The sequence below is a fragment of the Drosophila teissieri genome, chromosome 2R (assembly GCF_016746235.2).
Source record: "Drosophila teissieri strain GT53w chromosome 2R, Prin_Dtei_1.1, whole genome shotgun sequence".
NCBI classification, from domain to species: Eukaryota; Metazoa; Arthropoda; class Insecta; order Diptera; family Drosophilidae; genus Drosophila; species Drosophila teissieri.
In genome coordinates this window covers 14527456-14542438 of record NC_053030.1, presented here as the reverse complement: position 1 = coordinate 14542438, position 14983 = coordinate 14527456, and the positions used below count along the sequence as shown (strand labels likewise).

At 46.2% G+C, this 14983-nt stretch overlaps 1 protein-coding gene across 2 annotated transcripts; it reads left to right on the top strand.

Annotated features, from left to right (window-relative positions):
• The first annotated feature begins 1754 nt into the window (after window positions 1-1754).
• On the top strand, window positions 1755-14466 carry LOC122613466 (cyclic nucleotide-gated cation channel subunit A). Of its 2 annotated transcripts, XR_006325689.1 has the most exons (9): window positions 1755-1964; window positions 2253-2766; window positions 9205-9456; window positions 9830-9992; window positions 10798-11337; window positions 12629-13294; window positions 13412-13562; window positions 13635-13974; window positions 14252-14466. XR_006325689.1 is itself a non-coding variant. In XM_043787662.1 (8 exons), exons 1-8 carry the CDS (start codon window positions 1864-1866, stop codon window positions 13783-13785), a joined length of 2538 nt encoding a protein of 845 aa, XP_043643597.1. In that variant the 5' UTR covers window positions 1755-1863; the 3' UTR covers window positions 13786-14466. The 2 variants fall into 2 exon arrangements, 1 of the variants encoding a protein (XP_043643597.1); XM_043787662.1 differs by having other exon boundaries at window positions 13635-14466.
• Window positions 14467-14983: the final 517 nt, after the last annotated feature.

Below are 14983 nucleotides of genomic sequence, written 5' to 3'. Positions count from 1 at the left end.
CGAGACAATGGACCAAACTGGCGGTCAAAGACTCGAAGACGCCCCCCCTCCCCCCGTGAACTACTCTGACTCATCGAAGGATGCCACTTGTGCTGGCCAAAAACCAAAATTGCACTTAAAATTGAATGCTTGGCTGGAGGAGCGTGCAACTCGCAGATAATCTATGACATAAAATCACGCGACAGTAAGCGCTGCTTAATGCCAGACAAAGGAGAAGGACAAAGGACGAAGTGCAACTTGTGTGTGTCCATGTGGATACATATACATACCTTCTTTGTGGCAGCCACTCGACTGGAAATTACATAAAAAATTTCGCATTGCCACTTCGTGTTTGCGCTCGTTTTGATTTTCAGCCATTGCATTTGCATTTGCATTTGCAAATTCATTCGCAGTCGCGTTTTTATTCCCATCACCATTTCCATATTCAGTACCAAATCCCCCATTCGACTTCTTTCTTTTTTTCCCGTGAGTCACAGCTGCATCTCATCCACAAATGTTGAATTTTTCGCTCATCTGGCAGCTTGTATTTATCATTTGCGCATCATTAGCTCGCCTTTAAACGCCATTCATATTATTTATTTGCCAAGTGAGAACTTTCTTTAGTTAGACAGCTGCTGCTGTCCTTTAAGTCCTTGGAGCTCCTCAATTAACACCAATTGATGTGCCGCGAGTTGGTTCTACGGTATTTAGCTTGATTCAGATTTGGAAGTGGATTCGATTTAAGTTGAAAGTTTCTACAAAACAGATTTAAGTTTTACTTAGGAAAAGAGTTGGTTTATTCAAGAAACGCTGTCAATAATTCACACACTTTTTGATTTATCCTCAAATGTTTGGATGTTCATATTTCATATCATATTTAACTTTACATACGTCGCACTTTTTCTCTTTCCGGATATTTATGTACTTTCAAAAAGCTTTTCATTTAAAAGTCGTGAACTTTGTTAAATATGGCCTTCGCCAATTTATTCCTACAATTAATGTGAGTTGAGGGCAGACCGATTCACACTTTACGCAACTAATTCAAAAAGTTACCCATATTGAATGGGTTTGCCAAAGGGCTAAAGTTATCCAGAAAAAACTGAGAGCACACGTGTCCCTTGAGTATTTAAAATGTGTAAAACAAGTAGCTCCTTAAGCATTTCCCATCAGCATTTACTGCTCCTTTGATTACCTGCGGATAAAGTTTTATGCATCAAACCGTTTTCCACGCATCCCTATATCCTTCCCCATATCCTTTCCTCTTACCAAATCCCCGTTTTGCAACTTTTACACTTAAGCGGCGAGCAGAAGGCGTCCATTGAAAAATTTCTGTTGCCTATCTCGAGGGGCAATGGTAAAATTGGGAACCACAGGCAGTGTGTGTGTGTGTGCTTCGTAAGCCAACAATTTTGCATTTAATTGCTTAATTGCTGCAGCCGCACGGCAGACATCCCAGAGGCACAACCTCCGAAGCCCAGGATCCTCCAGCTCCACCTCCTGCTCCTCCTGCGCCTCCGCCACCTCCTTCTGGCCACTAAGCGGCTGGCATTTATGTTAACGTCTCACCAAGTGTTTTATGGCCGTGCAGAAAGAAACATTTATGACTGCTCCGGTCCCCGGAGGTGCTGCCTCGGGTCTTTTGGAGCTGGCGTGGGCGTGGCCAGACCACAATTGCCGCCAAGTGGGCGTTTAGGCACTGGGGCTACAAACAACTTGAATTCTCGGCCAAGTGTATGAGTGCAAAAGTTTAACTCCCTCGTCCTCCTTGCAGAATCCGCCTCCTGTTCCTCCTCGTCCGCTATTCATGGTAGTGATGGTGGTGATGGACTCGTGCCTGGCGTAGCTGCATTCCATCCCAAGTCCAGACGTCGCTCCAAGCCAGCTATGTGGACGTACATGATGGCTGCCGCCCGCGGAGATCGGGTCAACACGATGATGTCCAACCGGCGACGCCCCGAAACCGAGTCCCCAAAATATGGCTACAAGTAAGTTCCATTCTTTAATTTGAAGCTATAACCATTTGGTGCTATTATAATTAAATTTCAAATAAGGTTTCAAATAAAAATTCCAGATTTGATTTATTTAATACATTCTAAGAACCTATTTGATTAGCATTACTCAACGTTTTGAGAAGATAGTAATCAAAGTTACATCTAGAAACTACTTTTTTTCGATACTTAAACTGGCTCATTTCTTTCCTTTCTCGAATGAAGTAAGCTTTTACCATTGCGAAACGACTGTTCATCTAATTTCACTCGTAACTTAACCATTAGCCTCACCAACCGTCCCATGTACCGCACCACCCGATTGGTGGGCCCCGCCTCCTCGGCGCCCGCCCAACTGCAGCTGCCCGGCGGCTCCCATCAGGCGACGATGGGCGTGGCGCCGCCGCCGCTGGAGGAGATTAGTGGCGGTCTGTTCGCACCCTTCGCGCCCACGGCGACCATAACGGTGGAGCAGGCGGCCACCTCGATTCCGATGGCAGTGGATGGCGAGGTGCACCACCTGCACTATCCGCGTCGCAGTTGGCAACGGAAATATCGCCAGGGGATTCATCGCCAGCCAGGCGGGGGAGCCGTGGAGGATGAGGACGTGGAGGACAACGACGACGACGACGATGATGACGATGAGGATGACGAGGATGAGTTCGGTGCTGCCGTTTGCGAGGATAACCCGGAGGAGGCCATTGCACGCGCTGACCACGGGCAGCAGAAACAGCAGAAGCAGCACTACCAGCCAAATGCCAGCGATTCCAGTTGTGTGGAAAATGGCAGGAAGCTGATACAGGTGAGTTGCTAAACTTATCAGCAGATGAGTCCATTTAGTCAAGGGTGTCTGCACCTCGGGGATGACCGTTAATTTTTTAAAAGCTATGTCACGTAACTGTGACATTAAAGGTTTTTGTGCAACAAAGAAGAGGTAGTAGTAAGTAGTAAGGGAAAGTTAATTAATAAATATAATTACACAATAGTGGCACGTCTAAAAGTCCATTTGCCTGCGCGACCAGCGTGGCGTATGCGTAATTTGATACAAATTCGATACGTTTGCCAATAAACTATGGCCAATAACTGATACATTATGCTCGGGCTGTGCAGCTGTCCCTGGCCGCAGTTCAATTATGTGGAAATGAAATTAAGTAATTGCTTTAATTGATTGACGCCCCGTCCTCTGGAGGCGGAATTGGCCCAGTTTTTCCGAGCTGCGGGCCATGGAAACTCCGCATTGTCTGCATTGCTCCCCGCAGACTTGCCATTCCATGGTATTCCAAGCCATTCCATTGTATTCCATTCTATTCCATTCTATGCCGCTCCAGTCCAGACCAGACAAATGCAAATGAACTGGGCGGACCTTCATAAACTTGACCTTGCCGTAAATCGCGTTTTAATTACTTCCTCTATTGTCACGTAGCCGAGGCATCGCCCCAATAAACCCTTGGGCCCCCCAGCTGAATGAATGCCATTTTTGGCTGCCCGCAGAAATTTTTATTAGCACGTGTCAATCGACTTAAAATACTCACAAAAACCAAAAAAAAAGGAAGGGAGGCTAAAAAGGCAGTGTGGTGCTTTATATGGAGTTGGGGTTCTCATTTGTGGTCTAAACAGAGTTGGGGTGATAAGATTTGAATGGTTTAATTTACAGAAGTTCATTGTTCTTTTTAATTATTTCGAAGTAATAACTTCCTCATTTTTAAAACATACCATTATTTATGTTGATACATATTTAGCAAAAATATTACAAACTATTTTCCCCATTTCCTAAACATACACATGTATATTATTTAATTTTATATTGGTATTTATTTATATTATTTTTTGTCCATTTATAAGTAGGGTGCGAGGTGCGGGGTTAATAACGACTCGACCTGGCCATGTCCGTCTGTCCGTCCGTCTGTCTGTCCGTCCGTGTGAACGTCGAGATCTCAGGAACTATAAAAGCTAGAAAATAGAGCTTAAGCATACGGACACTCTAACGCCCACAAACCGCTAAAAGCTGTCAGTGTTGAAGACTCTTCGCACTTCCACTAGCTAAGTAACGGGTATCAGATAGTCGGGGAACTCGACTCTAGCGTTCTCTGTTGCTTCTTATTAAAATGAAGTCATTATCTCAATCAAGCTGTCACAACAGAAAATAAAGCTATCTGGTAAATATTATTAGAGCAGCTTTATGCAAATTGCTTATAGGCATTTCCATTTTCCACTTTTAAATGCAAAACTTTTGGAACAACAAGCAGCTAAGCTGGTGTCCTTTGCCTTCCGTATCTTTAATCTCCAACTGGCCGCATCTCGCCTTTCAAATCAACTCGCTTAAGTCTGCTGCACTTCTCGCTTCCTCTGCAATCCTCATGCTCATCAGCCAGTTGGAGATCTCTCATGTCCTGTCGAGGATAATTGCATTACTTAGGTTTCCTTATAAAAAGCAAAGAGAGAAGGAAACCAGACTTATTCCGACCCGCAGGGCTATAAATAAGTGAGTGTGTATTTCGGTCAGGGGAGTTGGGTGTTTAGCTCATCCACCCACTCCACCGACAGTTGGCCAGCTGGAGGATACAGCAGGATGTAGCTGTGGCTGGACACTGGGGCACATCGAGGGGAAGCGGAGCGCCAAGGGCGACAACCAATTTGATAGATAAGAGACTCGAACTCGAGAGTTCCTTTCGCCTCCGCTCAAAGTGAATGAAACGGGGGGCAAAAAGCCAGCAACACAGCACTGTTTCAATGTCATTTCATAAATGGCCAGAGCAATACCAATACCAGTACCGAAAGAAAAACGCAATGAAATAAATACAAACGCAAGGCCCTCAAAAAGCCCCAAACCCCCAACCCCCTCCCGCCCAAAAATTGCCCTCCATTTCCCGGACTTTTCCACTTTCATTCCATGCCCGCATATCGTTGTGGTTGACAATGTCGATGGCAATGGCGATGGCGATGGCGTCCAAATATTGGCTTGGTCGGTTGTTGTTAATGCTTTTGAGGTGTGTTCCGAGTGTTTGTCCAGCAGCAGTGGTACAAAAGACAGCACTAACAGCACAAACCGCACAAACAGCTGAGGAAAAGCTAAGGGAAACCCCAAACCGCTGGCATTGTCATTATATAAACGTCCATTACTCAAAAATTGTGCTGGGAGGGGGGGTGTAAAACTTTATAGAATTGGCATTGAAAATATGCCAAGTCTCGTGCCGATCCAAAATAGTTACAAGTCCTCGAGTTGAACAGCCCCAACGGAACAGCGATGTGTATCCTTGTCAGCTGGTCCGTCCAGTCATTCAGTCATCCAGTCATCCAGTCGTGCCATTAAACCGATTAATGAACTCTATTTGCCTGGCCGTACCTGCGTGCGTACACTGCGCGAAAGGGCTCACTTCGTAGGCAAAACAGAACCAAGTGCTTTAAACAAACTGAAAAGACACTGAATAGTCTAGACTGAATAGAATAATGAAAACTTTTTGAAATGCATTTAAATATTAAAATATGAAAATGATTGAGTAAATGCTCGTCTGTCTACACTTAAACATATAAATTATATTATTATTCGGTTGGTTACCTATCAGAAAAAGCATCGGTGATGTAATTTTATGAACTCTCTTAATTAAGCCACGATTTTTCGGCCAGTGTTGATGTTGGCTCGATTGTCTTTGTTGCTGTGCAATTTGAGAAGGCGGCAGGACACTCAACACGATGATGATGGCAATCGGAGAAAGTGCGGGCAGGACGGGAAGGGAGGAATGAGAAAGTTAGGGAGGAAGGAGAAAGTTGGGGGGAAAGGGGAAAGGAGCGAGAACAAACAGCGAAAGTGCGGTCTGTCTGCGGACTTTCCGCTTAGTCAAATTTTTTTGCGCCATCGGCAGTTACGAAAAAAACGCGTTCGCAGGCGGCAGCTTAGCTCGCAGGCAGTAACTTTGCAATAAATAAATTTTGTAAAGACAAAGAACAGAAACAATGCTGAGCTCGTCAACTAATGCGTTCGGTAAACAATCGAAAACAAGGCTTAAAAATTGAAGCGGCAATAACAAAAAACAATCCACAAAAAACAAAAAAGACACTGGCAACTGCAAAAAACAACGACATCTGGATTTCCATGTTGATAAGGGTCACTGCGGTGATTCCCATGTAACTTTTGAGGCAAAAACACAACAATCAGGGCATCGGATTATACATTTTGGGCGGCATTAGTCAGTTTATTAAACGGACCTTATTGTCTCTTGGTCGCCCGATAAACATCCAGCTTATGGTCATCGCCATCCAATCTGCGCCGCAATTTGCATAATTTCCCACGTTCCCATCGAAATCACAATCAATATGTATAAATATACAACTAGCGGCTGTATCTACATATTACAGACTAGTGATAAAGTGCACGGTTTTTCCAAAAAACAAAGGGGTTAAAACCTTTGAATCCATGCAGTGATAAGATATCTTTTAGCTATTATTCATCCCAACGCGTATTGAATTCCAACCATTTTATCCCCGGATATAACTCACAAATCGTTTGCTTTTAGTTTAGTTCAAAGACCACTAACGATTGGATTTCGTATGAACAAACACAAGTTAATCAAGAAATTTGATATCAAATCTAAGTACTGGAAAGCAGATCTTAAGTGGAAAGCTACCTATAAGTGATATAGTGGTTTAAGACCATCAAAAAGCGCTTCCACCCGTTGCCCATTAAATTTTCCCTCAAAAGCAGCTCCCGAAACGAGCCTCGTTTTACCACTCTCTTAGCTGGATTTCCTCAATTACGAGAACGGGTCAGCTATTTGGCCGTTTCCAACTCGATTTTTATGGTGCAACGCCTTGGCTTAGTAATGTTCATATGGGCCGAGCATAAAACGCCTTAGCGCGTGTCATAAACGTTTGATTTGCTTCAGTGTGAAGCTACCTGGTCAGGTGTAAAATGCCAGTGGAATGGAAGGGGAGATTTCGGCCTAACGGACTTGCAATTATGGAAATTTATTGTGAGTTCCACGCGGCCATGCCACATGAATGCCAATCAGGGCGATGGTTGGCTGATAATGCCAATGCTGCGTCGCTGGGTCAGTGTTTCGAATTCAAGTACAACCGAAAAGTAAAGTAAAAAAGTAAATAAATAAATACATAAATAACCCGAAGAGCCGTTCGAATTTTGTGCATAACCTTGCAATTGGCGAATCGCAATCGGATGATGATGATGATGATGATGATGAGCTCATTGAAAATCAAAACTATCGACTGTCTGGCTGGCAGGAAAACTCAGCGATCTTACGCACCGGCTATCCGTCAAATTAATGGCAATTAATTTATGGCCAACGCAGCAGCACTGCGTCGCCTTTCAGCCTAATTGAAACCGCGTTGGCACGGCCAATTAAAAAGCGTTTAGACCAAAACGACAAACGCCGGCCGGCATCATCAATCTTGTCGATTCAGTTGCCACCAACTCGGCAACTGGATGGCTTTGTGGCACAGCTGAAGGACCAAAGTCACTTGAGATTTCAACTTCATCCGAGGCGTCGACGGTGCAAGTTAATTAATTAAAACGCGGCAGCGCGATGAGCGGCGATGCAAATTAAGAAAATTGCAAAACAGCATTCCGAATTGAATTGACAACGCCAGCTAGCAAACAAGCCACACGCTTGTTACTATTGTGCGGCACAGTGGGACCTTTGTAACGCAAACTGAACAAGCTGAAGAAGCATAAAGAAAAATATAAGAATTTTATTTCATCAGATCTAGCTTATTTTTTTGTATGTTTCAAGTATGCTTGTGCCTTAAAATTTATAGTTAGCCATTTGTGTAAAAAAGTCATTGGAATGAATGAGCCTTAATAGTTGGCGTTGCGCAGGTTCCACTGTGGTTTATTGTGTATGGATGTCGTGGTTTGGTCAGTGGCGACAGCGCTGCCGGCGTCGCTGCTTCGCCTTGGCCAAGTCGAGTGTTTTGGCGGCAGTTATCAGTGTGGGCAGTGTGAACAGTTTGAAAGGTCCGCTCGACGCAACGCAGCGCATGCGCGCCGCTGTTGACCAAAAACTAACCGTTATTGCCGCCCGTTATTGTTATTGCCGCAGGCCCAAATCGGAAGTTCTAAGGTGCAAGTGAGACGGAAACGTTGCCAGTTAAAAAGAAGTGCAAAGAGCGCAGCGAACCGACTCGATTTGTATGCGACATTTCAAAGTCAAAGCCATGGTGCAGTCGCTGGATATATCCGCCATAACGGGACAGCAAGCAGATGCGGTAAATCTACCCACTCACATACTCACACTCACTCACACACATGCACCGAATATGTGGCCTTCGAAGTTCGAACCACACACACACACACACACGCAGCGGGGGGCGTGGCATTGCATTGTCATTTGCCATTCGCCGCTCAACGAGGCGTATGCGTCATATTTTTCCCGTTCTCCCGTCGCCCGCTTTTCCGCCGCATTTTCCCTCTTTTCTCGAACTAAAGATGGCTTAATGGATTAACCGCTGCCGGCAACTGATAAGCGTTTATTAGACTGTCAAGCACACGCCCTTAATGCACGGAAAGTGGGCGGGCAACTGGAGCGCCGGAATCTTGGAACGCTTACACTAGTTACACTCCTGGGGAGCATTTACATTCCATCCGATGTGTCCTTCAATGCGATCAGTTATCCTTAAAGCCAGAAAAACCCAATGAATCGCTTTAATGCACAAATTAGAAAAATGTTGTAATTTTTAGGCACTTTGCATGTTTTTATAGTTTTTAGGGGCAGATTAAGAAATGTTAAATTAAAACTTAAGGTAGTAACTACACTTTTTAGTGCTGATTGCCTAAGAGTACTTTCCATTTTCATTAATTTCTCAGCAAACAGCATGAAATCTGTACTTTATTGGGTTTCCAGTTGGCCTTAAATACTATTGCCGCGTCATTCCGCTGCCAGACATAACATAACAAAATTTAAGCACCAAACTTGGATGCTGACCAAGTTTTAATGCGGTTAGAGGGGGGAGAACCAGAAAAATGAGATACCCATAACCCGAGCACTAAAACGCTTCAATTAGCGAACGTTCGGCGAAACTTTTCCCCGAACCCATGCCAAAACGTCACACCCTTAAGCTACACACGGCTACACAGAGAGAATTTCGGGGTAATAAGCAAATCGCAAAATAAAAAGATAGTTTAAAAACTGATATGGTTTTACACATATGCACTCTGAGAATATATCATTTCTTCATGTGTAAATTCTTTAAATTAACCTTATTTTCGAAACAATTTTTCGCTGTGTAGGAGCCAAGTAAGCGGAGCAAACCCTCCGCTTTAAGACGCACTCTGCAGGCACTGCGCCAGCGTCTGACTAAAAGGAATCGCCCCAAACCGCCGGACTGGTTCCTCGAGAAGTTCTCCAACACCACCAACACGGACAAGATTGGCAAGGGCTGTCCGGCGATGGAGGATGCGGCGCTCTCCAGCGAAATTCGGGGCTCCAGTGTCCTGTGCAACCGACTGTCCGTCGACCCCACCCTGCAGTCCCATTACAGAGTGAGTGAGCTTCGACACAAATGAAAACTTGCTACTTTGCCATAGTTGATTCTCATAGGTTATTGGGTATTATTACTATGGAAGAGGAAGTTGGAATACAAAGTTTATAATTTGCATCATTTTGTAATAGAGATATAAAATAGCTTGTGTACAATATAATTCCTTAAGAAAGTAAGGGCTTACAGCTAGACTCTACAACGAACCCTATAGAATTACCTTTAAAGAACCTTTACTTTGCCTAAATGTATGCAACGAAATATTTTCTAATTACGAAGTCCGTTTCCAGACATCATAATTGGTAATTTCTAGTAACTAGACACTTTAATTACTTAAATATAAACTAACTTATTTTTGAATGCACATATTATTTCAGTGGCTGGCCATCGTTTCACTGGCAGTGCTTTACAACATCATCTTCGTGGTGGGACGTGCGGTCTTCTGGGAGATCAATAAGAGTGCTCCTGCTGTGTGGTACACACTGGACTACCTGTGCGACTTCATCTATCTGCTGGACACGCTCGTCCACATGCACGAGGGTGAGCCACTGACATCCACATCCACATCCATATCCACATCCCTCCTCCCCCGCTGTGGGATCTAGATTTCTGCGCTTTACCTATGCAAATGAGACCCGCAGTAAGCCGCCTTCAGACAATAGCAAGCAATGCTGTCGACAAAGCCATTTGGCACGCATGCGAGTCCCATTTCTGTCCATGATTCCACACACACTTACACATACTCACACTTACACACACACACACATATGCTGGCGAGTCCTGTGAGCTCTGGATTGTGGGTGTGGTCGGGCTGCCAAATGCAGGGGATAAGCCAACCTTGACATTTTGTACAATAGCAACGAACGCCCTGGTACCGCTTAGTTTCAAATGCTACTCCAGCATGCTGTTCCTCATCTTAGCGGGGGAATGTGACAGGATGAAGGATATATGGGGATTTCTTACATCATGGTACGAGGAGTTGGAGCTAGTTGTCCCAAACTTTGGCGGGTTGTATCAAAGTGGCTTGGGCAACTGAAATCAATACAAGCGAATCATCTGAAGATTACATCTATGATTTCTGGCAGTTCTTTAAAGTAATTTATAGTTTTCAAACAAAACGCAGATAATCTCAAACTAGTTGTAGGAACCCTAGGGTACTCCTGTTCTGGCCCACCCAGCAACCCTTTTAAAATCCAAGGAGCAATAAAAAACAGTCGCCACATGGCGCAGCCAAAAGCCAACACTGAGACAAAGCCGGAGTCACCGCACGGAGCAAATCTCTAGGTCACCTCACACAGCCACAGAACTATGTAAATCCCATTGTTTCCGCTCTCATGCTCCGCAGGATTTCTGGACCAGGGTCTCCTCGTGCGAGACGCCTTTCGGCTGCGCCGGCACTACTTCCACACCAAGGGCTGGTACCTGGACGTGCTCTCCATGCTGCCCACCGACTTGGCCTACATCTGGTGGCCGCCGGAGACCTGCTCCAGCCTGTACCTTCCGTGTCCCGTCATTGTGCGTCTGAATCGGCTGCTCAGGATCAATCGGCTGTGGGAGTGGTTCGATCGAACGGAGACGGCCACGGGCTATCCGAATGCCTTCCGCATCTGCAAGGTGGTGCTGGCCATCCTGGTGCTGATCCACTGGAATGCCTGCATGTACTTTGCCATCAGCTACGAAATCGGATTCAGCTCCGACTCGTGGGTGTACAATCTGAATGGAACGAGGAACAACACGCTGCAGCGGCAGTACATCTATAGTTTCTACTGGTCCACACTAACGCTGACCACCATTGGAGAGACGCCCACGCCGGAGAACGATGTGGAGTATCTGTTCGTGGTGGCCGATTTCCTGGCCGGCGTCCTAATCTTCGCCACCATTGTGGGTGAGTAGTAGTGGGTCACTGGTCATTGGTCATTACTGGGTTGATAACCTAGAAAATCCCTTTCGGTCGCCCTCGGTTTGCTCGTGTTTACGCAAATATTTCGCCTGATCGTTTAATTGGTTCCAGAGTGACATCTGTGACATCAATGGGTATTAATTTACAGCCACGCACGTCAAGGACCCACACGTACACCCCCGACCCTCGCCACCCACACCAGCCCACACCGACCCACATTATTCATTACGCCTTCAGTTGTGTCCTCTTCGGTGGTTCCATGCCATTTTGTTTTGTTTTGCCGGGTTGATTTGTAGCCGTCACCCCCCTTGGCCGACTCCGCCCATTCTTTTTTTTGGAAAACGTGCCTTTTTATCATTTTTGTCGTCGTCCTTATCGCCGCCATTACCGTCCCCCAAATGGGTGGCGGTGTCAAGGAGTAAGGCACATTCCCGCATTCCCAGCAGCTGCCAGACTCCCCAGACTCCCCAGATCCCCATCATTTGACTGCCTCATCCTCGTCCTCGACTCGCTCTGCAAACAAATTTACTTACTGTGATGAATGCCGAGTTCGTTTGGACAGGACAATTTGACGGGCACACTCGAAGAAATAGATTAATAATACCAGGAAATTAGGCAGGAAATCTCCAGAGTGAAGGGCAGGATTGCATGGGCCAATATACTTACACATGTATGAGCAGATATGTTTGAATGTACTGAGACTGAGTTTCAATAGTGATGATGGCTAAATGAGACTCAAGATTGTTCTATCAAAATAATAATATTATTGTCTAAAAGCATGCTCTGAATAATGTTTGGAACTTATTAATTTTTACTAATTTTTGTTGTCCTAAGTAAAGCTGTTCATAACAGACGATGTTGCGTTTAATAGCTCCTTATGGCACTCATTATTAATTTTTCCCGCCAAACATTTATGAAAGAGAAAAATGGGACTCGATTCATTAGGTCCTTAAAGTCCACAAGTTAGATTTAAATTATCCTGTGCGCTAATTCTCAGCTTAGGATTTGTTTTTCGCTGAGTGCCCCGAGGCATCTCCGACATTTCGGCGAACCGTGCATGTGTGTGTATTTGACTCCGGCACCGGAAGTGCCGCCATTAGTCGCCTTTGTGCCATGTTATCCGCACGCCGGAATCCATGAGTAAAGCTTCGGCCAGCTTCGGTTTCACTGCGCCCCCAGTGGGCGGGCGAACCGGTTATGAAATGGCCAAGATGAATTGCTGCCTCTCCACTCGTTCATTAGGCAAGTTGCCCTAACACACTTTGCCCATTTCCAGGTAACATTGGCTCCATGATCTCCAACATGAATGTGGCCCGCGTGGAGTTCCAGAATCGCATGGACGGGGTCAAGCAGTACATGGCCTTCCGGCGAGTGGGTCACGAGCTGGAGGCCCGGGTGATCCGGTGGTTCGCCTACACGTGGTCGCAAAGTGGAGCACTGGACGAGGAGCGGGTGCTGGCTGCCTTGCCGGACAAGCTGAAGGCGGAGATAGCCATCCAGGTGCACATGGACACGCTGAAGCAGGTGCGCATCTTCCACGACACGGAACCGGGTCTCCTGGAGGCGCTGGTGCTCAAGCTCAAGCTGCAGGTCTTCAGTCCCGGCGACTACATCTGTCGCAAGGGTGACGTGGGCAAGGAGATGTACATCGTGAAGCGGGGCAAGCTGTCCGTCGTCGGGGATGATGGCATCACCGTGCTGGCCACCCTGGGTGCCGGATCCGTGTTCGGCGAGGTGTCCGTGCTCGAGATTGCGGGCAATCGGACGGGCAATCGGCGCACGGCCAACGTGAGATCCCTGGGCTACTCGGATCTCTTCTGTCTGGCGAAACGGGATCTGTGGGAGACCCTGTCCGACTATCCGGAGGCCAGATCCACGCTCACGCAGCGAGGATGCCAGCTGCTGCGCAAGGATGGCTTGCTGGACGAGCAAATATTCGCCGGTAAGTTCGATTTGTAAAATGAATCATCAAATATTACGAATACGCCATGTTGTTCGGATTGGAAATATGTATAGGAGGTATTTTAAACTCTTGAATGTTTGCCGATTTCACTTGCAGATTCCCAAAGGGTACACGACAGCATCGAGGGCGGCATCGAGAAGCTGGAGCTCTCGGTGGAGAACCTCAACATGCGGCTGGCCCGCCTCCTGGCGGAGTACACGGCCAGCCAGGCCAAGATCAAGCAGCGCCTGGCCAAGCTGGAGATGAAGTGAGTATCTATGGGGCATCCTCGCACCTAAAACTTAACCCCCTCCCATTCTTGAACCCCCCTCTTTTCCAGTGGCGGCCCTGGCACGTGGCGACTGGAGTGTGAGCCCCAAACTCGGGCTCGCAGCGGACGCCTCTATTCGCTGCAGCCCAAGCGGCGCCCACGTTCGCGACCCGACGCGACTGCCAAGAGCAGCGATGCTGCCAAGCAGAACACGCTCTAAGTTGCCGGAAAACTCGCTGGAAAAGCCTCGGAACGTCCGCAGTAGCCTCCACACCCCGGCCGCCACTTCATATCTACAGCCGAGGCCGGAAAATAGTGATAAATGCATTAAACTTGCAGGAGTTGTCTGGGCGGGGGAGATAACCCTTTTTTGGCCCGCAGCCAGCAGTTTTTTGGGCTACAAAAGCGGGTAAATCAATTTTTAATTTTTACAATTAGTCTCTAGAGCTGGGGATGAAATGGGGTGTAGTAGTGCGCGGGAGTTGTTTGTTCCAAACTTTATAAATTTGTTAAATGATTCAAAACTGAATGTGCCTCAAAAAGTGTGTGCGTGTGTAAGAGTAAGTTGAGTAAATTTGGCAGCAGCGGCGACACCGATCTGACCCATCTAACCCCTCTGGATTATCCCCCCGTTAACTACGATTCAGTGTACATAAGTTAAGCATAGTCCAATTTTACACACCTAGGCTAGGATGATTTTTACACACACCGAACCATGGATTTAGCGCACCAAGCAAAACAAACTGACAGTTTTCCAATGAGGTGGAACATTTCACATTAACTGACCAAGAACCGAAGGACATTGCTGAAATAATTAAAATGGGCGGGGCTGATGCACACAAATCGAATTCGAAGAAAGAAAATGTTAACAACCAAGCTTCCAAAGCTTCCAAACCAAACGCAAAACAATGGAAACAAATGTAAGAAAACAAATGAAATGTATTTTTATATTAGTCCTAGACATTGAGTGTACGATGTATATTGTCTATGTGTAAGTAAATCTAAAGCTAACGCTACAGAATAAACGAGAATCGAGTCAAATTATTCGGAACACTTATGTCAGCGAAATTCGCATCCGCCGCAAGTCTCTCCTTTCCTTTTCCTTTCCCTATTTCATTTTTTTCCAGGCGGCGGTTTAATGCAAATCGCCCACAGGCTCCGGCCACGCGTGTTTTTCCAAAGGATTCTCTTGCCAGGACTCTTTTTACTGGGCTCTAATGACATCTTCGAAATGGGAACTGTGTTCGCTCAGCACCAACAGCAACAAAGTCAATAAGTGCAGACGCATTGGGGAGAATGACAGCGACACGCGTTGGCTTTTTAGCTGCGACTTGCCTTTCTTTGTGCGTAAAACGCGGCGTATGAGCAATGCCAGTAACAGTGCCAGTGCTAAAAAGGTAAAATGGGGTACGTGGCTG

Coding starts and splice junctions, on each gene's coding strand:
- LOC122613466 (XM_043787662.1), top strand. CDS start 1,864: ATGTGGACGTACATGATGGCTGCCGCCCGCGGAGATCGGGTCAACACG. Junction 1,965..2,252: donor TCCCCAAAATATGGCTACAA/GTAAGTTCCATT, acceptor CTTAACCATTAG/CCTCACCAACCGTCCCATGT. Junction 13,563..13,634: donor CTGGCCAAGCTGGAGATGAA/GTGAGTATCTAT, acceptor CCTCTTTTCCAG/TGGCGGCCCTGGCACGTGGC.